We start from the raw sequence: 18,742 nt of genomic DNA, 5'->3' as shown, positions 1-18,742 counted from the left end.
ACTTGTGATGTAGTAGTTATTTACTACTAATTAATCTTCATCATTTTCTGTAATCTATTGCAGCGTATCCCTAATGCTTTTGTGAACTTGATGCGTTCAAAAAGGAGGGTAATAAAGGATTTTATCCTAAGAGATCGTAGAGGAAGAGATTGGCATGTCAAAGCTCGTCGTATTGGCGATGAGCTTTATTTTGACGATGGCTGGAAGCAATTTAGAGAGGAAAATTCTTTAGAGGAGGATGATTTCCTTGTTTTTACACATATTGAAAATAACATATTCAGGTTTAAAATTCTTGAACTATCATCAATGTGTGAAAAGAAGATGGTAAGTGACGTGGAGGAAAATAACAATATGGAGGATGAGGAAGAGGATGATGATGGTGATGATGATGATGACGATGATGGTGATGATGATGATGACGATGATGGTGACGATGATGATGATGCTGCTGCTGCTGATGATGATATTATGGCAGAGGAAGAACATCATGATACCGATGATGATGGTGATGACGACGAGAATGAAAGAATGTATAAGGAAATTAGTAGAAGTAAACATCAACATTGTAGAACCTGCAAGTGCAAAGCTGGTAAGTTTTGACATCATTCTGAAGATAAAACTACTATTTTGTTTTTTCATTCTATGAGTTTGTGCATGCATGAGTCAGAATTTACCTGATGATTTATTTTGGTTTAGCGGACATTGGGAGCAGCTCTGCACGTTCAAAACTTGAAGATGACGAAATTGATGCTGAAATGTATATTCAACCTGGAAATCCACACTTCATTGCAAAATATATTCATTCCAGACCTAATGAATTGGTACAATTCTTTATGTCCATTAATTATTTTTGACATGGAAGCATAGTTAAACAAGTGATTAGTCCATTTGCTTAACCCTAGGTAGAGGAGTTAGTCGAAATTTTCACCTTCGACTTGTCATTTCTTATCAATTTTCCTTTGTACTCTATGCCTGCTAGTTATTCTCTTTATTACTTTTATGTCCAAGTTGTTGCAATTTTAGTTTTCATAACTTACAATCATTTCATGTTACTTCTTTGATGTACTTATTATGCCATCACTCTTCACATTTGAAGTTTATTCCAAAGAATGTTATCAAGGATTTCTGCCTCTGCTTCACAAAACATGTCACCCTTGAATGTTGCCACTGTAAGGTATAATTTTAATCATTACCTTTCATTTTTCACATTTATGAACTGATGTAACTTTTGTTTAATGTGTTGATAATTTGATATTGAAGTTGCATTCATCCTTTTTTTGGTTATGACAGGACATTCAGAGAAATGACTTAGCGGCCTATCATCACATCTTGCCACAAATAAGCACAACACATATCGAAAAGAGAGGCCAGGTACGTACATGGAGAGATGGTCGAGTATGTGTGCTAGGGTGGGAAGATTTTTGTGGAAAGAGCAAGATCACAGAAAATGATAGTTGCTTATGCGAGATTGTGCTGCGTGAAGATGGAACAATCGAAATGTTAAGGGTGCACGTTGTTAGGAAGGAATGAACCAAATTGCAATACAACAGTACTGATGTTAACTTGAAACTTCTAAGATGGAACTTGTTTATTTATAAAACATTTTTATCAAGTGTGCTTTTATAATTTCGAAAATTGTGTTTGTAATGACTATGATGACCATTTTTATGCCTTATTGTATAATTATTTAGCTTGCACTAACTATTACACAATCATTTGTGTGGTTTTACATTGGAAGACAACAATGCACAATGGCTGAAATATTATTATTGCTACATTCCCTTTGAGTCATTGCTTACTATTGCTCTACATGATCATATTATATTGATCCCTCATTTATCTATGAGAAATGCTATGGTCAAACTCCCAAACACACTCCCTTGGTCACACTCTCTCTGATTGGGCCACATCATCATCTTTTTAAACATTTTATTTGGCCACCGGTTGTTCAAGTTTAACTTTTGTTTATTTTGGGTTTTAATGCATGTCATTTTTTACCAGCACCAAGCTACCACCAACACGAGAAACCGTCAACAATTTCCAACCACAACCACCGAGCTCCACCATCTACCATTTTCCAGAAACTATCATCATCAATCTATGAAACTCAAACGCACATCCCTCCTTAAACTGCAACTTCCAACTTTCATTCAATTTTTGTTTCTTTTACTCAATTTTGTTTTTGTGTTCCCATGTTGTTTTATCTGTGCTATAGTTTTACTTTTCAGTTTTTTGGCATTTCGATTTAACATAACTTGTGAGTGTGAAGATTGTGTTTACACAAAACTTATGGTGATTGAAGTTTCTGAACCACCATCAAAAATTTTGGCCCAGCACCCATCGGCGTTGTCTTGTGTGTGTTGTCACCACCATGTCCAGCGACCCATCACCATTCACCACAACCGCCCCGTCGCGGAAAGCATTGAATCGGTAGTGTAAGGCAAAGTCACCATACAACGAAAGAAAAGGAAGATTCCTAGAAGAAAAAAAAAGAACACAAAGAAGGTCAAGGATTAAGGTTTCTAGAACACTGTATTATGTAAAATTGTGGACCAACAATCATACAACTAAATAAAAAAATCCTGAACTTATTAAGTCGGTAAACAAGTCACGGGTTAACAAAAATTGAGGACGTGGCAGCCCATATGGGCGTGTGTTCAATAGCATGTGTTTGAGCGTTTTTAGCATTTCCCTTTATCTATTATATGAATCAATTGGAAAGGAAGAAACTTTTAGTTTAGCATAGTTTGAGCTGCAAGGTTAACAGTCAAGAATTAGCCTTAAAATCCCCGAACTTGTTTACAACAAACTTGGAGCAAACTCCCGAAAAGAAACATCCGACAGTTTGTAGATAGTTTGGTGCGGTAAAATGGCTGACACACAGTTTGGTTTGGTTCATCATGCATAAGTAGTTTGATTCTGTAACTATAAAAACAATTGGTTCAGTCTGGTACAAAAGAACTGTTTTTCCAGTTCAGTACGATTTTCTTACCGAACCAAACCACGAACAGTCCTAAAAGTGATAATTAACACAATCTTGAATTTTTAAAAACGATAAACAAATGAGAACTAAAGAAATTCTTCTAAATTTGGGAGAACAAGACTTCTCCATAATTTACTATGAATCATGTTCAGCCAGAAGAAACACTAATTTAAATTCTTCCAGCATTTAATACTTGTTACTACTTGCAAAGCAGTTTTATATGTATGGGTACAAAATGAGCTGAACTGTGTATCCATTGATATAGTGGCATTTTCTCTTGCTAGAAACAAAGTTACAAGTTCATGACATTCACAGTGAGTGCAATGCAAAAGGAAAATACAGACGCAATGTACTGATTGGAACATATATCTCAGAAAACATCTTTTCAATATGACAATTTTGGTTGTCCAGATGCATAATTTTCTCAGCATATGTTTCAACAGTATAAACAAATAACACTTTTGCATCAAATATTCAGTCTTAACCGAAACAAATCGAGAAAAGATACTCAAGGTAACATGGTAACTTCACATTAAAGGGAAGTTATCAAAAACATGTGGACATGAGGTAACAACATGGCATAGAGAATCATGCTAACAAATCCTCAGCACAAAATCTAATGGGAAAGAATATTCACAGAAGAAGGTGCTGCAGTAAGTCTCTTTCACATCCCAACATAGTTAGATACGTAGAAGATCAAATAGATATCTGAGCAGTAATAATAAGCATAAGACTAGTGTTTTGATCATTTAGACCATGTTCCTTAGCTTCCATGGTTTAGACCATCTTAAATATTACTAAAGCAAAAAACAAACATGAGCATACATAGATATCATGAGCAGAATGTATTAAAATTTCCTGAAATATCTGGTACACGGAAGAGCTCGTCCATAAAAGGAGAACTAAATATCAATCCAACATGTCATAGAAAGAAAATAAGCATTAAAATAAAACCAGGGAAACCAAACAAGTACTACTTCCTATTGTTTAATAAAACGTTATGCTTTGACTACAAAACCAATTAATTGTCTATTTCTCCAATTTTACCAAAGTTTTTCTTGTAAGGTACGATTAGACAATTCTTACTTTCTCCTTTAAAATCAATCTCTTCAATCACTTCAGTAGTTAAATCAAAACAAGCTATTTTACCATTTTTTTGACTTAAGAATATTTTACCCTTCATCCAAACATCAAAAGACCGCTCAATACAAGACATGGGACCAAATTCAAAGAGCTTAGTCCATGATTCCTTGACACCGATTTCACCCAAAATTGATATGTTGAAAAGCTTGTTATCATAACAATCTGTTATCAGTGCAATGTACCCATTCAACACCATCAATTTAGAAAAAGATCTAGCATGCCAAACTACAGGTGTAGTGAAAAACACCTCATTGCTTAAGTTGAATGACACAACAGAAAATGTTTTACCATCTGAAACCCCAAACCAATGGCACATCCCATTGAGGTACACATTAGTGATATTAGAGTCAGGAACCGGCATATCAACAACGGGTCTTCTCCAAGAGTTAGTTCTTAGGCTATATATCTCCCAGAACGGGTCAGGTGTCATTGGCAAATCTTCTTTCCGAATACGACCATCTAATATAGGACGAAAACTTACATGTTGAATAACCTTGTAGTCATTTGTAGCATGGTCATAACCAAATGCACGAAGATGAAAGTCATCGACAAAATTAGGCAGACACTCGGAAAGCCTTGGAGGAATGACCTTATTTTCTCCAGTAGCAGGGTTCCAAAGTGCTACTTTGCTACGATCCAAAAGGTCATATAAACAAATAATGCCATTGATAGATGAACCTAAAACAAGATTAAAAGCATCATCAAATTGAGGCGGCAGATCCAATTTGACCTCGTTCTCAAACTTCTCACCCGAAATCGAATAAAACAAACTTGGATGCACAGCCCAGATGAAGAGGAAAGACATATCATCATCATCATCATCATCATACGGTGAATGAGATTTGGTAACAAGATTGTTGCGGAAGTTTTGAATGAAATTAGGGTTTTGAAATAAAAGAGACCATGATTTACGAACACAAGTAAATCGCTTGAGAGACTTAATAGGGAGTTTAGAGAGAATACTGAATGCAAGATCGTCATGTATATAGCTGCTACTGCAACTAAACTTCTTCTGATTTGGACGCAAAGCCATAGATTGATTGAAATAGTTGTGGAACACTTGAACGAATGAAATGGAAGCGGCAAAGCAAATTGAACGTGCCTAAGACACATGTGGGATGGTAATTATTATATACCCCCTTCTTTCATTTCTTTGTAAGAAAATGAATATTAATTTACAATACAATATTAGTAATATTTTTAATATTCAATAAGCCCACTCAAAAATAAATAACTAAGCATCTCATATTTTAAATCCATTTCGTTTATCGTAAGAAAATCAAATATTATTTTACATCAAATTTTTTTTTTTATATCATATATGTTATTGTTTGGTTTTTTTTAGCAAAATAAACGATATTCATTTATTCAAATCGATAGAGTACATCGATACGATACAAATTCAAAGTCACTAAAAACAAAAAGGATAAACTTGTAAACAAACTCACATGATCTATGTTAATAACATAAAATAGCAGAGTATATATGCCTACAAATATGATTAAATTAAAGTTTCTGGAGTATTCATGTCTCCGGATCTACAATGTTAACGACACCAAAATCATTGATTGGATCTGCACATGCTCAAAGCTAATTTCTTAACCTCAATCAAATAAACAATGTACTAAGACGGAAAAACAAAACCACACTGCACAATGACGGGAAATCAAAATAAACAAAGTCGTGCAAAGATGACGAAAGAAAACTAAAAATACGTGGATATCACTTATTTAATTATAGCTTAAGGAAAAACAATTCAAATGAGTGATTCTGGATCAAAATTGACCTTAAATTACCCTTGTTCGGAAGATAAAAAGAAGAAAAATTGTGACGGCTAGATTTCAAGATATTCTTTGGTTCTTGTGTGTATTTTTGAAAATATGTTAAAATTGTAAAAGATAACAAAAAATTTCTTTGTAAGAAAATCAATATTAACTTGCTGTACAATATATATTATTTCATTTAGATATTCAATAAGCATTTCATATTTTAAATCCATTCCATAAATCGTAAGAAAATCAATCATTTTTTTACATCAAACTTTCTTTATATCCAATATGATATATAATCTTTGGTTTTTGTGTGTATTTTTTGAAATATATATAAATTGTATAAGATAACAAAAATGAGAGAGAGAAATAAGAGTAATGATATATAAACACCTCTAATTTTCATATATTTATCCGACACATCAGTTTCTCTTTATCACTTTATTCTTATCACATGATTAACATATATATTATATCTAATACATCATTGTTTCTATTTCTTTCTTGTCAAATTGAGTTTTTAGTGTCTATAAAATATTTTCCAATAAACAATATGGTGTCACATACTTGTAAGAGGAGTGATGTTTTTTTGAGGGAAGAGGAGTGATATTTGTACAACCAATTTTATACAACTTTTGTGACAACTACTTTTCTCCTTTTTTTTATTGGACAAAAACAATGGAGAGAGAAAAAAGAAGAGATAGAATAAAAACACATGTGAGTATGAGAGAGAGGGTTGTTTCAAAAGTTGTCAAAAAATAGATGTACAAATATAATTTCTCTACTTGTAATGACACAAGGTGTATAGTCTAAAGGCAGAGTACATTAAATGGGAAGCAGCGAAGGTTTTAGTTCAATAATATTGAAAGATATATCATTTTAGAATGGACATAGTCATTAAATATTGCTTTACTCATTTTTTGAACTAATTTTAGATTGTCGTAGCTAGATTTTTTTTTTTGTATTTAAAAGACAATTTGAGGAATCAAGACTTAATTTTTTTTTAAGTTCTTTTAGAATGAATCAAGAGTTTTCTTTTTTAAACGATGATATGACTTGTGACAATCTGTAATTGTTTAAAAGTTTGAAAACTATAAATTTTCGTCCCACAAATTAAGGAAATATTTGAGACATAAATTGTTTTAAGTTTCTTTTAGGATATTGAGTTTGTGGTAGAGATATGATAATAAAACAAAATTGAATGAGGAAGAATTGGTTCTAAACTAATTCATACAGTTACTGTTATTATAGCATATTTAGTTCCTCATGAGGATATTGTTGTTTTTCCTCTCAATTATGTTAAGAAATTAATTCATATAGATCAAGCTCAACACCATCAAGAATTAGGGCATCTGGTGTCATAAAGAATTCATTGAAAAGTGAAATTTTATTTAGTGTAATTGAAATACTCTATTATAATAGTCACGATACTACTACTTTGCTAATTATAATTTTGAAGTTGCATAAGATTGATGTCAATACATTGTTTCATAATGGCAACATTAATAATACAATATGGTGCAACTACATAAAACTTTTGTGTCAATAGTACAAAGTAGATGGTTTGCAAAGTCTTGAAATCCACTTATGAGTTAGGCAATTTGTCTCGTGTTACCACAAATTCTCATAGAATAATTGTCTCAGTTGATTTTGAGATAATGTTATAGAGAGTTGTGGATTTAGCAAGCTCAGTGGGCGTGAATTTATATTCCTAATTTAACGTGCCAATTTTATTTTATTTAGTCAACTATGATATATGTCAGTTATGTGAGACCAAGAAAATCTCTAACAAAAGTTTAGTGATGAAAGATCTTGAGGACACTTCTTTTGTATTATGCATTTCGATAATTAGTGATTTTTCTCAAAATATCCTTTAGATTTGACAAAAGAGTTATATCAATAAAGTTGAAAATAAGTTGACATAAACGATAATAAATTATGGGTGATATCAATCATAGGGAGACTTTTCAGTATCAAATATTGCCTATTAGAAAGTTTACGAATTCAAAAAATGAAGTATTTTTCTACGCTTTGACTATAGGATTCTTATGTACAGTAGAAACTCTATAAATTAATAATGTTAGGACCGGAGAAATTTATTAATTTAGAGAGTTATTAATTTATCGATAAATTAATAGTTATTAATTTAAAGAGTTTTTAAATAATTATACTGTACATACCAAACAAAAAGGCAAATTAGTCTATGCCTCTTAGAATTACGTTGCAGCGAACCTTGAGACTCAACGTAAATTAGTAACTACTGTGTTCATATACATTGGAAATCAATAATGACTTTTGAAGTACAGTAAATGTAAACAAGAGGAACAAATGTGTTCAATAGAGTGTAATATTTTTTTTTTTCAGTTTCTATGAATTATTAATTTATGATTTTCTTGGGACCGAAAATTATAAAGGAATCTCCCGAAAAATTATTATCTTATTATTTTATCGAGTTTTTCAATTTTTTACATTGGCCCAAGTCGGGACCGGACAAATTTATTATTTTAGAGAGTTTATTAATTTACCGAATATTAATTTAAAGAGTTTCTACTGTATGATCTTATTATATGCATTTGGAAATAGTGTATATAATCTGATTGTTTGGCAGATACTTGAGCAATTCAAAGCTTGAATTGTTGAAAAGGCAACCATAAAGACTATTAAAGAGAACATGAGATCTTGTGCTCATGTCAGAGATCTAGCAATTTGGAGATCAATATCGTGTTAGACTCAAACTTTTGGATGTCTATATATAATACACATCCTTACTAAGGAAATGACAGTAAGTATTTATGTCACTTGGTTGCATATCGTTAAAGGTATTGAAAGACTACTTAAGTTATATAATGACATAATTAAGTCGTATAATTATTCAACAACAAATTTTATAAAGTTCATTGCCTTATAGATTATTGTTGTTGAATGATAAAACATGTAGAGACAAACTTTATGCTAGAGAACCCACTAGTAAAAAATTTGACACCTAACGTCTTTCATATGGTTGTTGTCATTAAGTATGCCTTGGATTAGTGAGAGTCTCTTTTATTTTATGTTCTATACTTTTGTTGTTGTATTGATATAGACTTATGTTTTGATTTTCATTAACTAGCGATCAAATTAAAGTAATAAGGCTATTATATTTCTATATAGATAATTACTTAAATATTAATTAATTGGCATAGACTCAATGAGTAGATGTCTAAATGACCCATTAACGGAATAATGGAAAACCAAATGACCATCACTACAAGAGGATATGGTCCCTAAATCTCTCTTCTCACCGTCCGAAGATCCGATCATATTCTTGTTATACTTCCGCTATTGATTTATATTCATGTTCAATAATTATTGTAGTATGCGAATTAAAAAGAAAGCAGTTATTACATCATTAGTAAATGTTTTAATTGAGCTAGCAGGGAACGTGGATGTGGAATGAAACGTTAGATATAAAATAATTTCCGTTATAGAAAGAGAGTGTTCGTCAAGATATTTGTAATTGTTCATCATGTTGAATACAATTTACAGAGATTACTAATCATTTGTTGTTCAACATTCTATTAATTGGTCCGACTTGCCGGATCTTGCAGAAATTCAATTCCCCACAGATGCAGAATCAAAGCCATGTATTAAACAAGCTCAGTAAAGCTATTGGGAAGAAATCCAAGGAAGGTTCATTCGATGGGTTTGCAACATGTTCAATTGAGATGAACATGTAGCTAAACATGTTTGACTTGTAAACCCACCATTATGGCCTAGTGTATTATTGTAACTTAGAGTATTCTGTCAAAAATTGTAGAGTATCAAATTTTTTTTCTCGGTTTTCCAAAGAAAAATGATCTCATAATAAGAAAACATAGATTGAAAATATGCATATCAATGAACCAAACAATTGAATTCGATTAATGAGCTCCATCGAATTGTTTAGAAGAACGGGAGTTTGATTTTTAGATTAAATAAATACTCTACGTATATTTCCACCAAATTTCGGATTATCACAGCCCATTTCCAAAAAAAATATGATTAACACAGAAATAATATATTAATATCAGTACAAAAATTTTACCGAAGAGAGAAATAGATAAATTTATGGAAATGTTAAGTATACTAAAAATAAAAATTACTATGTATTGAAAATTGGCACAATTTATTTATCAAGATTTTGAAAATTATATTTTCTTAACAAATAACATAAAGAAGAGAATTTTATTCCAAGGTATTTAGAAAAAAGATGTTTGCTTAACATTATAATATTTTCGGAAACCATAAAAATAGGGATTGTAATAGCTAATTACACATGAATTTATTTTCATCTTCATGGGAACTTTTTTTTTGACAAAGTCTTCATAGGAACTTTATTCCCACCATTTTCATGGGGAAAAATTTTCTATTCCCAGAAACGTTTTATATCTGGGAATAAAATTTAGTAAATTTGTAATAAACATAAGCATGTATATCGTTTTATTCCCGGTAATCTATGAATATAATTTGAAACAAACACATCATTGGTATTTTTGAATCCTTAATCTATGCCATAAGGGAGTATATTTTTTATAATTAAAATGAAAAATTAATTGACAATTAAGACACACTTAAATTTTTTTGGTAGTGGAGTATTAATTACAAAAAAGGAAATTTAAATCCTTTTCAGCTACCGTTTCGTTTGACACAAGGATGGCAATGGGTACCCTATGGGTAGGGTACATACAGTGCCCTTCCCCATACCCTCATTTGTAAAAAAATACCCGTACCCGTGTCCGTACCCTCGTGGGCAACAACTTTAGTCCCCTTCCCCATATCCTATGGGTACCTAAGTGCCCATACCCGCACCCATTACCCGCACTTTAACTACAAAAAGACAATAAAAACATCACAATTGAAATAAAATTACAGTCCAAATTTTTAAAAATTAACTCATAAAATAGTACGAATCATAGTATTTAGACAAATAAAAAACATCCAAAATATCCCTAAAAAATTGTACACCGGCATGATGGAGTTGTTATTGTATTAAGCAGTTTTCTGGTTTAAGTTTAGGTTTAGGCTTAAAGAGCTAAATAAATAAATTAATTATACTCCAAAAATAAATAAATTATTTATGATATTATATAGATATGTATATGCAGGGTTGCGGGTCTGGGCAGTATAATACCCTTACCCGTGCCCATACCCATTTAAATTTGTAGGTATTACCCGGACCCGTGCCCAAACCCATAAATGCGGGGTTTTACCCTACCCATTGTGGGTATTTTTTGCGGATACCCATAGGGCCTGGGTCCAATTGCCATCCCTGTCACAAAACAAATTAATCTCATCTTCTATTTAGCATTGCACAAAATAAAATAGAATTCCCTTCACCTTCGAGAAGTCTATGGCTACAAACAGTGACATGGTTAGTAACACTAACTATATTTATGATGACATTTCCTTCTCTATTCTTTCCAAATTACCCCTCAAATCTCTCAAAAGATTTATGTGTGCTTGCAAACCATGGTCTCTTTTATTTCAAAACCCTTATTTCATGCAAATGTTCCGCACCAATTTCATATCTATGCATCGGTCATTATACAATGACACATATCTTTTCCTAAATATAAAGGAGATATTTCCACATCCACATGATGGTTCTGATTTGTATTTGCTCTCTGGCGACAAATTTGAGAATAGGGTCTATTTGAAATGGCCAGTTTCATTTCAACAGGATGAGATTTATACTGATATGTTGGATTCTGGTATTAATGACGTTCTTTGTTTCTCTGATTTTAACCATCGATTTGTTGCATTATGGAATCCAGCTACTAAGGAATTGGAAACTATTCCGCCTAGCCCAGCTGAGTTTTTACCTTTTTATACTGTTTGTTTTCATCTTCATGGATATGGTTATGACCCTTTTAAGGAAAATGCTAGATATCAAGAATGGATTTTCTTGATGAATTCAAGAATGACATGGCAGAATAATCACCCTTAGATTTTAATCTTATTTATTAAAGTTTCATAAAAAAAATACATAACACCCACCACCCCATGATTTTCGAACAGGCTGAGATTTTATTGGCTAACATTAATTTCGGGACAATTTCTTGATAAAATCTTTCTTGATAAATAGCATTGCTCCCCTTTTAATGACGACCATAAGATCATTCGTCAGGTTAAAGTTAGTAAATATAAACCTGATGACAACTTTGATTGGACTTATCTCCCAACAACACCACGCCCATTTTGGGAGATTTATAGTGTAAGAAGTAACTCTTGGAAGAGACTTAATTTGAATATGCCTATAAGTATAGGTCGTAAGGTGTACTTGAATGGATTGTGTCATTGGTGGGCGAGTACAATTATAGCTGATGCATACATGGTTTCTTTTGACTTGAGAAATGACAACTTCTTTACTACACATTTACCCTTGGATATGCAAGATAGCTATCCTGATGAGTGGGTACTGAAGAGAGAAGGTGACAGTGATCATAAGTGGGTGCATAGATACTTTGATTTGGTGGTGTTAAATGGGTTCGTTGCAAGGATCTCAAAGCATGTAAAGACGGCTTCTTTTCACATCTATGTTTTGGGTGAACTTGGTGTTAGCGAATCATGGACTAAACTCATCATTATTGGGCCCTTGCCTAGCGTGGAGCGTCCTGTTGGAGCAGGAAAAAAAAGGTGATATATTCTTTATAAAAAATGACGATGGAATAGCTTGTTTTGATTTACATACCCAAACAATTGAAGATATGGGTGTTAAAGGGGAGTCTTTTTGTTGTCACTTTGCAATTTATAAGAAAAACCTTCTTTCGTTTCGCTGATTTAGGAATTAGGTCTTTTTGTATCCCAAGTTTATAGCTTTCACCCAAGAGCTTTATGAGTATTGTTGTTAGGATTTAAGATTTCATTACCAAGTTGATTACTCTGAAGCCATTTTGATACAAATGGGCTTGCTATTTTCCAATAATATATTTAAAATCAAGTGTACGAGAAAGAAACATTTGTGATATGAACCTTTCTTTACCATTATTATTTCCTATTGCATATTCTTTTGATTCCAACCCTTCTATTGTTTTTTGCTTCTACTGTTTTCTCTTTCCATTTTATTAACATGACCTTCTCAGGCTAAAACAATGAAACATCAATCTATATAACAATTTCATCACTTTAACACCATTCCCTTTGATTCATTGCTTACTATTGGTCTACATGGTTATAATATTGATCCCTCATTTATCTATTATATGGGTCATTTGTGAAGGAACTTTTAGTTTAGCATAGTTTGAGCTTCATGCTTAACAGTCAAGAAATAACCTTAATATCCCCAAACTTCTTCACAACAAACTAGAAATAAACTCCCTAAACAAGTAACCAACAGTATGCAGATAATTCATTTCCTTAATTTTCAGATAGTTTGGTTCAGTTCAACATTAACACAGTTTGGTTCAATTCAACAGTTAACACACACAGTTTGGTTAGGTTCGTCATGCATAAGTAGTTTGGTTTGGTTCGAAAACATCACAACCTAGTCAACCAACTAAAAAACAATTCGGTTCAGTTAAAAATATATTATTAATTTCAGCTCTGTTCAGTTAATTGTGCAGGAATTGACACAAATTATGAAACAAAAGATGGACTATAAAATTGATATAACTAAAGTTGAACTATGTAGGCGTCAAAATCCCCAGCGTCACACCCTGCTAGCCAAGTATTACTCGAATACTGCAACCAATCAATAATGGTAATCATCCTCTGACCGTGTGCTCCTGCACTGTCACGATCTTCCAATGCAACTTGCATAATGTAGACGCCACCACTGCAGACTGTACTTTATCTCGGTGCCCCAAATAATCAGAACCAAAAATAATTAAACAATTAAAACTCTCAAACTAAATTCTATTGACATACGTTAGCAACCATGTATTCCTTCCCTCTTCTGTGCATATATCAGCAAACAACTCCTCGACACAGCCTTCCCAATTATTTCCAGCCAGCACCTTGAGACGCAACCGACGTAACGCCTTATATGATAACATGTTCTTATGATAGCTCTTTTGATAGGTTCAACCTGAAACTCCATCTTAGCCTTCTAACCGCCAACATAAGTTTTAAAAACACTGCCCAATGCTGTAATGCACACACACGGCTTAAGAGGCTACACAGCAGCACACTAATACTGTCACATTCTGAAACACATTACACACGTAGCTTCTAATAAACAAATGTATATCGCAATATTTGTTTAACAATAAATGAAATTATTACTGTCTTACAAAATTTCTTTTCAAATGAATAGTTATAAGCACAGTTCTCATTTCCAACGTCATTTATCATTTGTACAACAAAATAAAATTAAGAAAGTGAGTCATACACACATCTATTACACTTCCCAACATAGTTATATACGTAAAGGGAAACTCTGCAGCAACTTCAGCGCCATTTAGTACTAACTAGTGAGTTTAGACCATGTTCCTTAGCTTCCATGGTTTAGACGATCATAAATATTACTAAAGCAAAAAACAAACATACATAGATATCATTAGCAGAATGCATTGAGTTTCAAATATGTGCCTCTTACATTAAATCAATAGAGGTTACTGAAATATGAGATATTTCTACAAACATTTAGTGCACGGAAGAACTCGTCGATAAAAGGAGAACTGAAAATCAATCCAATATGCCATAGAAAGATAATAAGCATTAAAATAAAACTAGTGAAGCCAAACAAGTACTACTTCCTATTGTAACACTTACTTAGACTGAAAACGTATTCTCTGTACAGAATGTGAGGTGAATAGGCAACCATATATAGGCATGAGTCTCTCAATCACTTCCATTGATTAAGGAAGGAAATATCTAAGAAAGGAAACATAAATCAACACACAATCATACAATATCTCAACACTCCCCCTCAAGGTGGTGCATATACATCATAGGCATCCATCTTGTCACATATGTAAGTTATCCGAGGACTTCGTAGAGATTTAGTAAAGATATCAGCAAGTTGGTCCTTGGAATTGACAAAGGAGGTTCTAATGATTCCCGTGATAATCTTCTCTCTAAGAAAGTGACAATCAACTTCTATATGCTTTGTCCTCTCATGAAAGACTGGATTGGATGAGAGGTGTAAAGCTGACTGGTTATCACACACAAGTTCCATTGGACCAATTTCACAAAAATGAAGTTCCTGAAGTAAATGCTTCAACCACAATAGCTCACATGTGGCATGAGCCATGGCTCGATACTCAGCCTCCGTACTTGAACGAGCAACAACAGTTTGCTTTTTACTCTTCCATGAGATCAAATTTCCACCAATGAAAACACAATAACCTGATGTAGACCGTCTATCGCTAGTATCTCCTGCCCAATCAGCATCTGAATATCCAATGATATCAGTGTTGCCTCTATCAGTGAAAACAAGCCCCTTTCCAGGTGATCCTTTGAGGTACTTAATAATTCGAATCACTGCATTCCAATGGTTGTCACAAGGAGAGTTAAGAAACTGACTTACTACACTGACTGGAAAAGATATGTCAGGTCTAGTCATGGTGAGATAGTTCAACTTTCCAACAAGTCTCCGATATCTGCCTGGGTCGGTATAAGGCTCCCCCTGATTAGGAAGAAGCTTTACATTAGGGTCCATAGGAATATCAACTGGTTTGCAATCTGTAAGACCTGTCTCCGCCAGGATATCAAGAGCATACTTCCTTTGAGAGATAGCAATACCTGACTTTGACTGGGCTACTTCGATGCCAAGAAAGTAACGAAGAGGACCTAAGTCCTTTGTCTGGAAGTTTTGAAATAAGTGTTGTTTTAACAATTCGATACCCTCATTGTCATCACCTGTAATCACAATGTCGTCAACATAAACCACAAGATAGATATATTTATTTGATGAGGAGCATTTAGTAAAAACAGAGTGATCTGCCTCACAACGGATCATCCCAAATTGCTGCAGTACTTTGCTAAATCTTCCAAACCATGCTCGAGGTGATTGTTTCAAACCATACAAAGACTTGTGAAGTTTGCATACGAGATTACACTCCCCCTGAGCAACAAACCCAGGAGGTTGCTCCATGTAAATTTCCTCCTCTAAGTCCCCATGCAAGAATGCATTCTTAATATCCAACTGAAATAGAGGCCAGCGTTTCATAGCAGCCATGGCCAAAAAGAGACGAACAGATGCCATCTTTGCAACTGGAGAAAATGTATCACTGTAATCTTGACCATGAACTTGAGTATATCCCTTTGCCACTAAGCGAGCTTTCAATCGATCTACTTGTCCGTCAGGACCCACCTTAACGTTAAATATCCATCTGCAACCAACAACAGATTTCCCAGAAGGAAGTGGAACAAGTTCCCAAGTATGATTAGATTCTAAAGCTGACATTTCATCAAGTATGGCCTGTCTCCACCCTGGATGGGATAGTGCTTCCTGAATAGTCTTAGGAATAGAAACTGATGAAAGTGCAGAAACAAAAGCACAATAGGAGGGAGATAAACGATGATAAGACAAGAAATTATAAATAGGATAAGGATTACGGGTTGAACGATTACCTTTGCGGATGGCAATGGGCATATCAGGAGATGGAGATGGAGATGCAGGTGGATCCGGAGTAGGGGAAACACCTGGAACAGGAACTGAAGCATGTGGTTCAACCCTTCTCTCATAAGTGATGCCATACCGGTTAATAGGTGGAGGAGACTTGGTAGGAGAGGATGTATCTACCACTGTTGGTGGGTCAGACGATGGAGATGGAATGGACTCAACAGACTCGAAATAAGGAATAGGCAAGACCTGATCTAACTCCACGGGAGGAACATCTGAGTTGGCAAAGTATGGTATGTCCTCAAAGAAAGTAACATCAGCCGATGTGTAGAAGCGGTGTGTAGAAGGAGAGTAACAACGATACCCCTTTTGAACACGAGAGTAACCAAGGAAGACACACTTGATAGCACGAGGAGACATTTTATCACGACCTGGAGATAAATCATGAACAAAACATGTGCAACCAAAGACACGAGGAGAAACAACATATAACGGTTCTGTAGGGTACAACAAAGAATGAGGAACTTGATTATTCAAGACAGAGGATGGCATCCGATTTATTAAATACCCTGCAGTAAGAACAGCATCACCCCAAAACTTTAGAGGCACATTGGCATTTACCAAAAGAGTACGAGCAGTATCAACAATATGCCTATGTTTTCTTTCAGCAACACCATTTTGTTGAGGTGTATGAGGACAACTAGATTGATGTATGATACCTTTGGAGTGCATAAAAGAATTAAAAATATCAGAAAAATATTCTTTTGCATTATCACTGCGCAGGATGCGAATTGTTTTACCAAACTGAGTCATAATTTCAGAACAAAAATTCTTAAAAATATTAAACAACTCAGAACGATCTTTCATTTAAAATACCCAAGTACATCTTGAGAAATCATCGATAAAAGTAACATAATACTTGTACCCTAAGGTAGAAGGAACACGACTAGGACCCCAAACATCAGAATGAACAACATCAAAGGGAGCCACAGCTCTATTATTAATACGGTTAGAAAAAGAAACTCTAACATGTTTTCCTAATTGACAAGACTCGCACTGTAAAGACTCTAATTGAGGAAGACCAGACACCATCTTCTTCAATTTTGATAGACTTGGATGACCCAGACGACGATGGAGGAGATGAGGAGATTCGACTGCAACACATGTAGCGGAAGTGGGAGGACGGAGGTAGTAAAGACCACGAGATTCAGTTCCGGCTCCAATCGTTTGTCCCGTACTCCGGTCCTGTATCAAAAAGGAATCAGAAGTAAAGGTTATGGCACAGTTTAATGAACGAGTTAACTTGCTTATAGAAATCAAATTGAAAGGACAATTAGGAATCAGTAAAACTGAGTTCAAAGAGAGTGAAGGAGTAGGTGAAACTTGTCCAACACCCGTAGCTTCAACTTTGGACCCATCCGCAACGGTGATAAAATGTGGATATTTAGGTGTAGATAATTCAGAAAAAATTGAGGAATTACCAGTCACATGATCTGAAGCACCTGAATCCAAAACCCATCCAAGAGGTGTGGAGTGAGAAATACAAACCGTAGAATTACCGGTATGAGCAACAGTAGCCGAGGAGGATGCATGTTGTGCTGCCTTCAGTTGTAAATACTCCTTATACTCATTGGCAGAAATTGCAGTTTCCTGATCAACCTTTGACTCAGAGTTTGTTGAGGATTGAGCAACATTAGCACTTTTGTTCGGATAACCAGTCGGATAACCATGCAAGTTGTAGCACCGGTCTTGAGTGTGTCCATCTCTCTTACAATAAGTACAACGGCCACCTCTACCTCCTTTACCACGTCCCCGGCCTTGACCACGTCCACGACCTCCACTACCACGGTCATTGGAATTAGAACTAAGAGCAGAAGACTCAGAGCTTGTCTGGGTATCATCAGATGGTGTAGAAACTCGGGTGAGACGATCAATAAGTTCTTCAACAGTAGGGATTGTGGTATTTGTTAAGGCCTGATCTTTAACAGTAGCATACTCCTTAGGGAGACCGTGAAGGATAAACACCATGAACATATTATCAAGCTTTTCCAAAACCTTCTTAACATCATCACCAACCAGCATAAGTTTAAGGCCATCAATAGTGGACTGAGCTCGAGTCAAATATTCTGATAAATCATTATCAGTCATCTGAAGAGTGGCCAAGCTCCGAACAGATTCATAAAGCCTCTGAATATCGTTAGCATAAAGGTTTTTAGCCTTATGCCAAATCTCATAACAGGTCCTATACGGACGAAAATGTGCCATCAACTTAGGTTCAATGGAATTCCACAATAGCGATACAAGTTGATAATCAACGTCTTT

At 34.3% G+C, this 18,742-nt stretch overlaps 2 protein-coding genes and 1 pseudogene across 2 annotated transcripts; 2 read left to right on the top strand and 1 right to left on the bottom strand.

Moving 5' to 3' along the window:
- Positions 1-63: 63 nt before the first annotated feature.
- LOC146954315 (B3 domain-containing protein REM21-like) lies at positions 64-1,712 on the top strand. Its single transcript, XM_085755212.1, has 4 exons — positions 64-589; positions 697-821; positions 1,097-1,174; positions 1,291-1,712. The coding sequence occupies exons 1-4, from the start codon at positions 91-93 to the stop codon at positions 1,528-1,530; spliced, it is 942 nt and encodes a 313-aa protein (XP_085611338.1). The 5' UTR covers positions 64-90; the 3' UTR covers positions 1,531-1,712.
- A 2,292-nt stretch (positions 1,713-4,004) lies between these two features.
- Positions 4,005-5,159, bottom strand: LOC146954314 (F-box/kelch-repeat protein At3g06240-like). Its single transcript, XM_085744335.1, has one exon. The coding sequence runs from the start codon at positions 5,157-5,159 to the stop codon at positions 4,005-4,007; it is 1,155 nt and encodes a 384-aa protein (XP_085600461.1).
- Positions 5,160-11,263: 6,104 nt separating this feature from the next.
- Positions 11,264-12,692, top strand: LOC146954313 (F-box only protein 8-like; annotated as a pseudogene).
- The last annotated feature ends 6,050 nt before the right edge of the window (positions 12,693-18,742 follow it).

The sequence above is a fragment of the Medicago sativa genome, chromosome 1 (genome assembly GCF_051527215.1).
Source record: "Medicago sativa cultivar Bolivia chromosome 1, Bolivia_mono, whole genome shotgun sequence".
Classification (NCBI taxonomy): domain Eukaryota; kingdom Viridiplantae; phylum Streptophyta; class Magnoliopsida; order Fabales; family Fabaceae; genus Medicago; species Medicago sativa.
The sequence above is the reverse complement of the archived record's forward strand: the minus strand, read 5'-3'. Positions and strand labels throughout refer to the sequence as shown.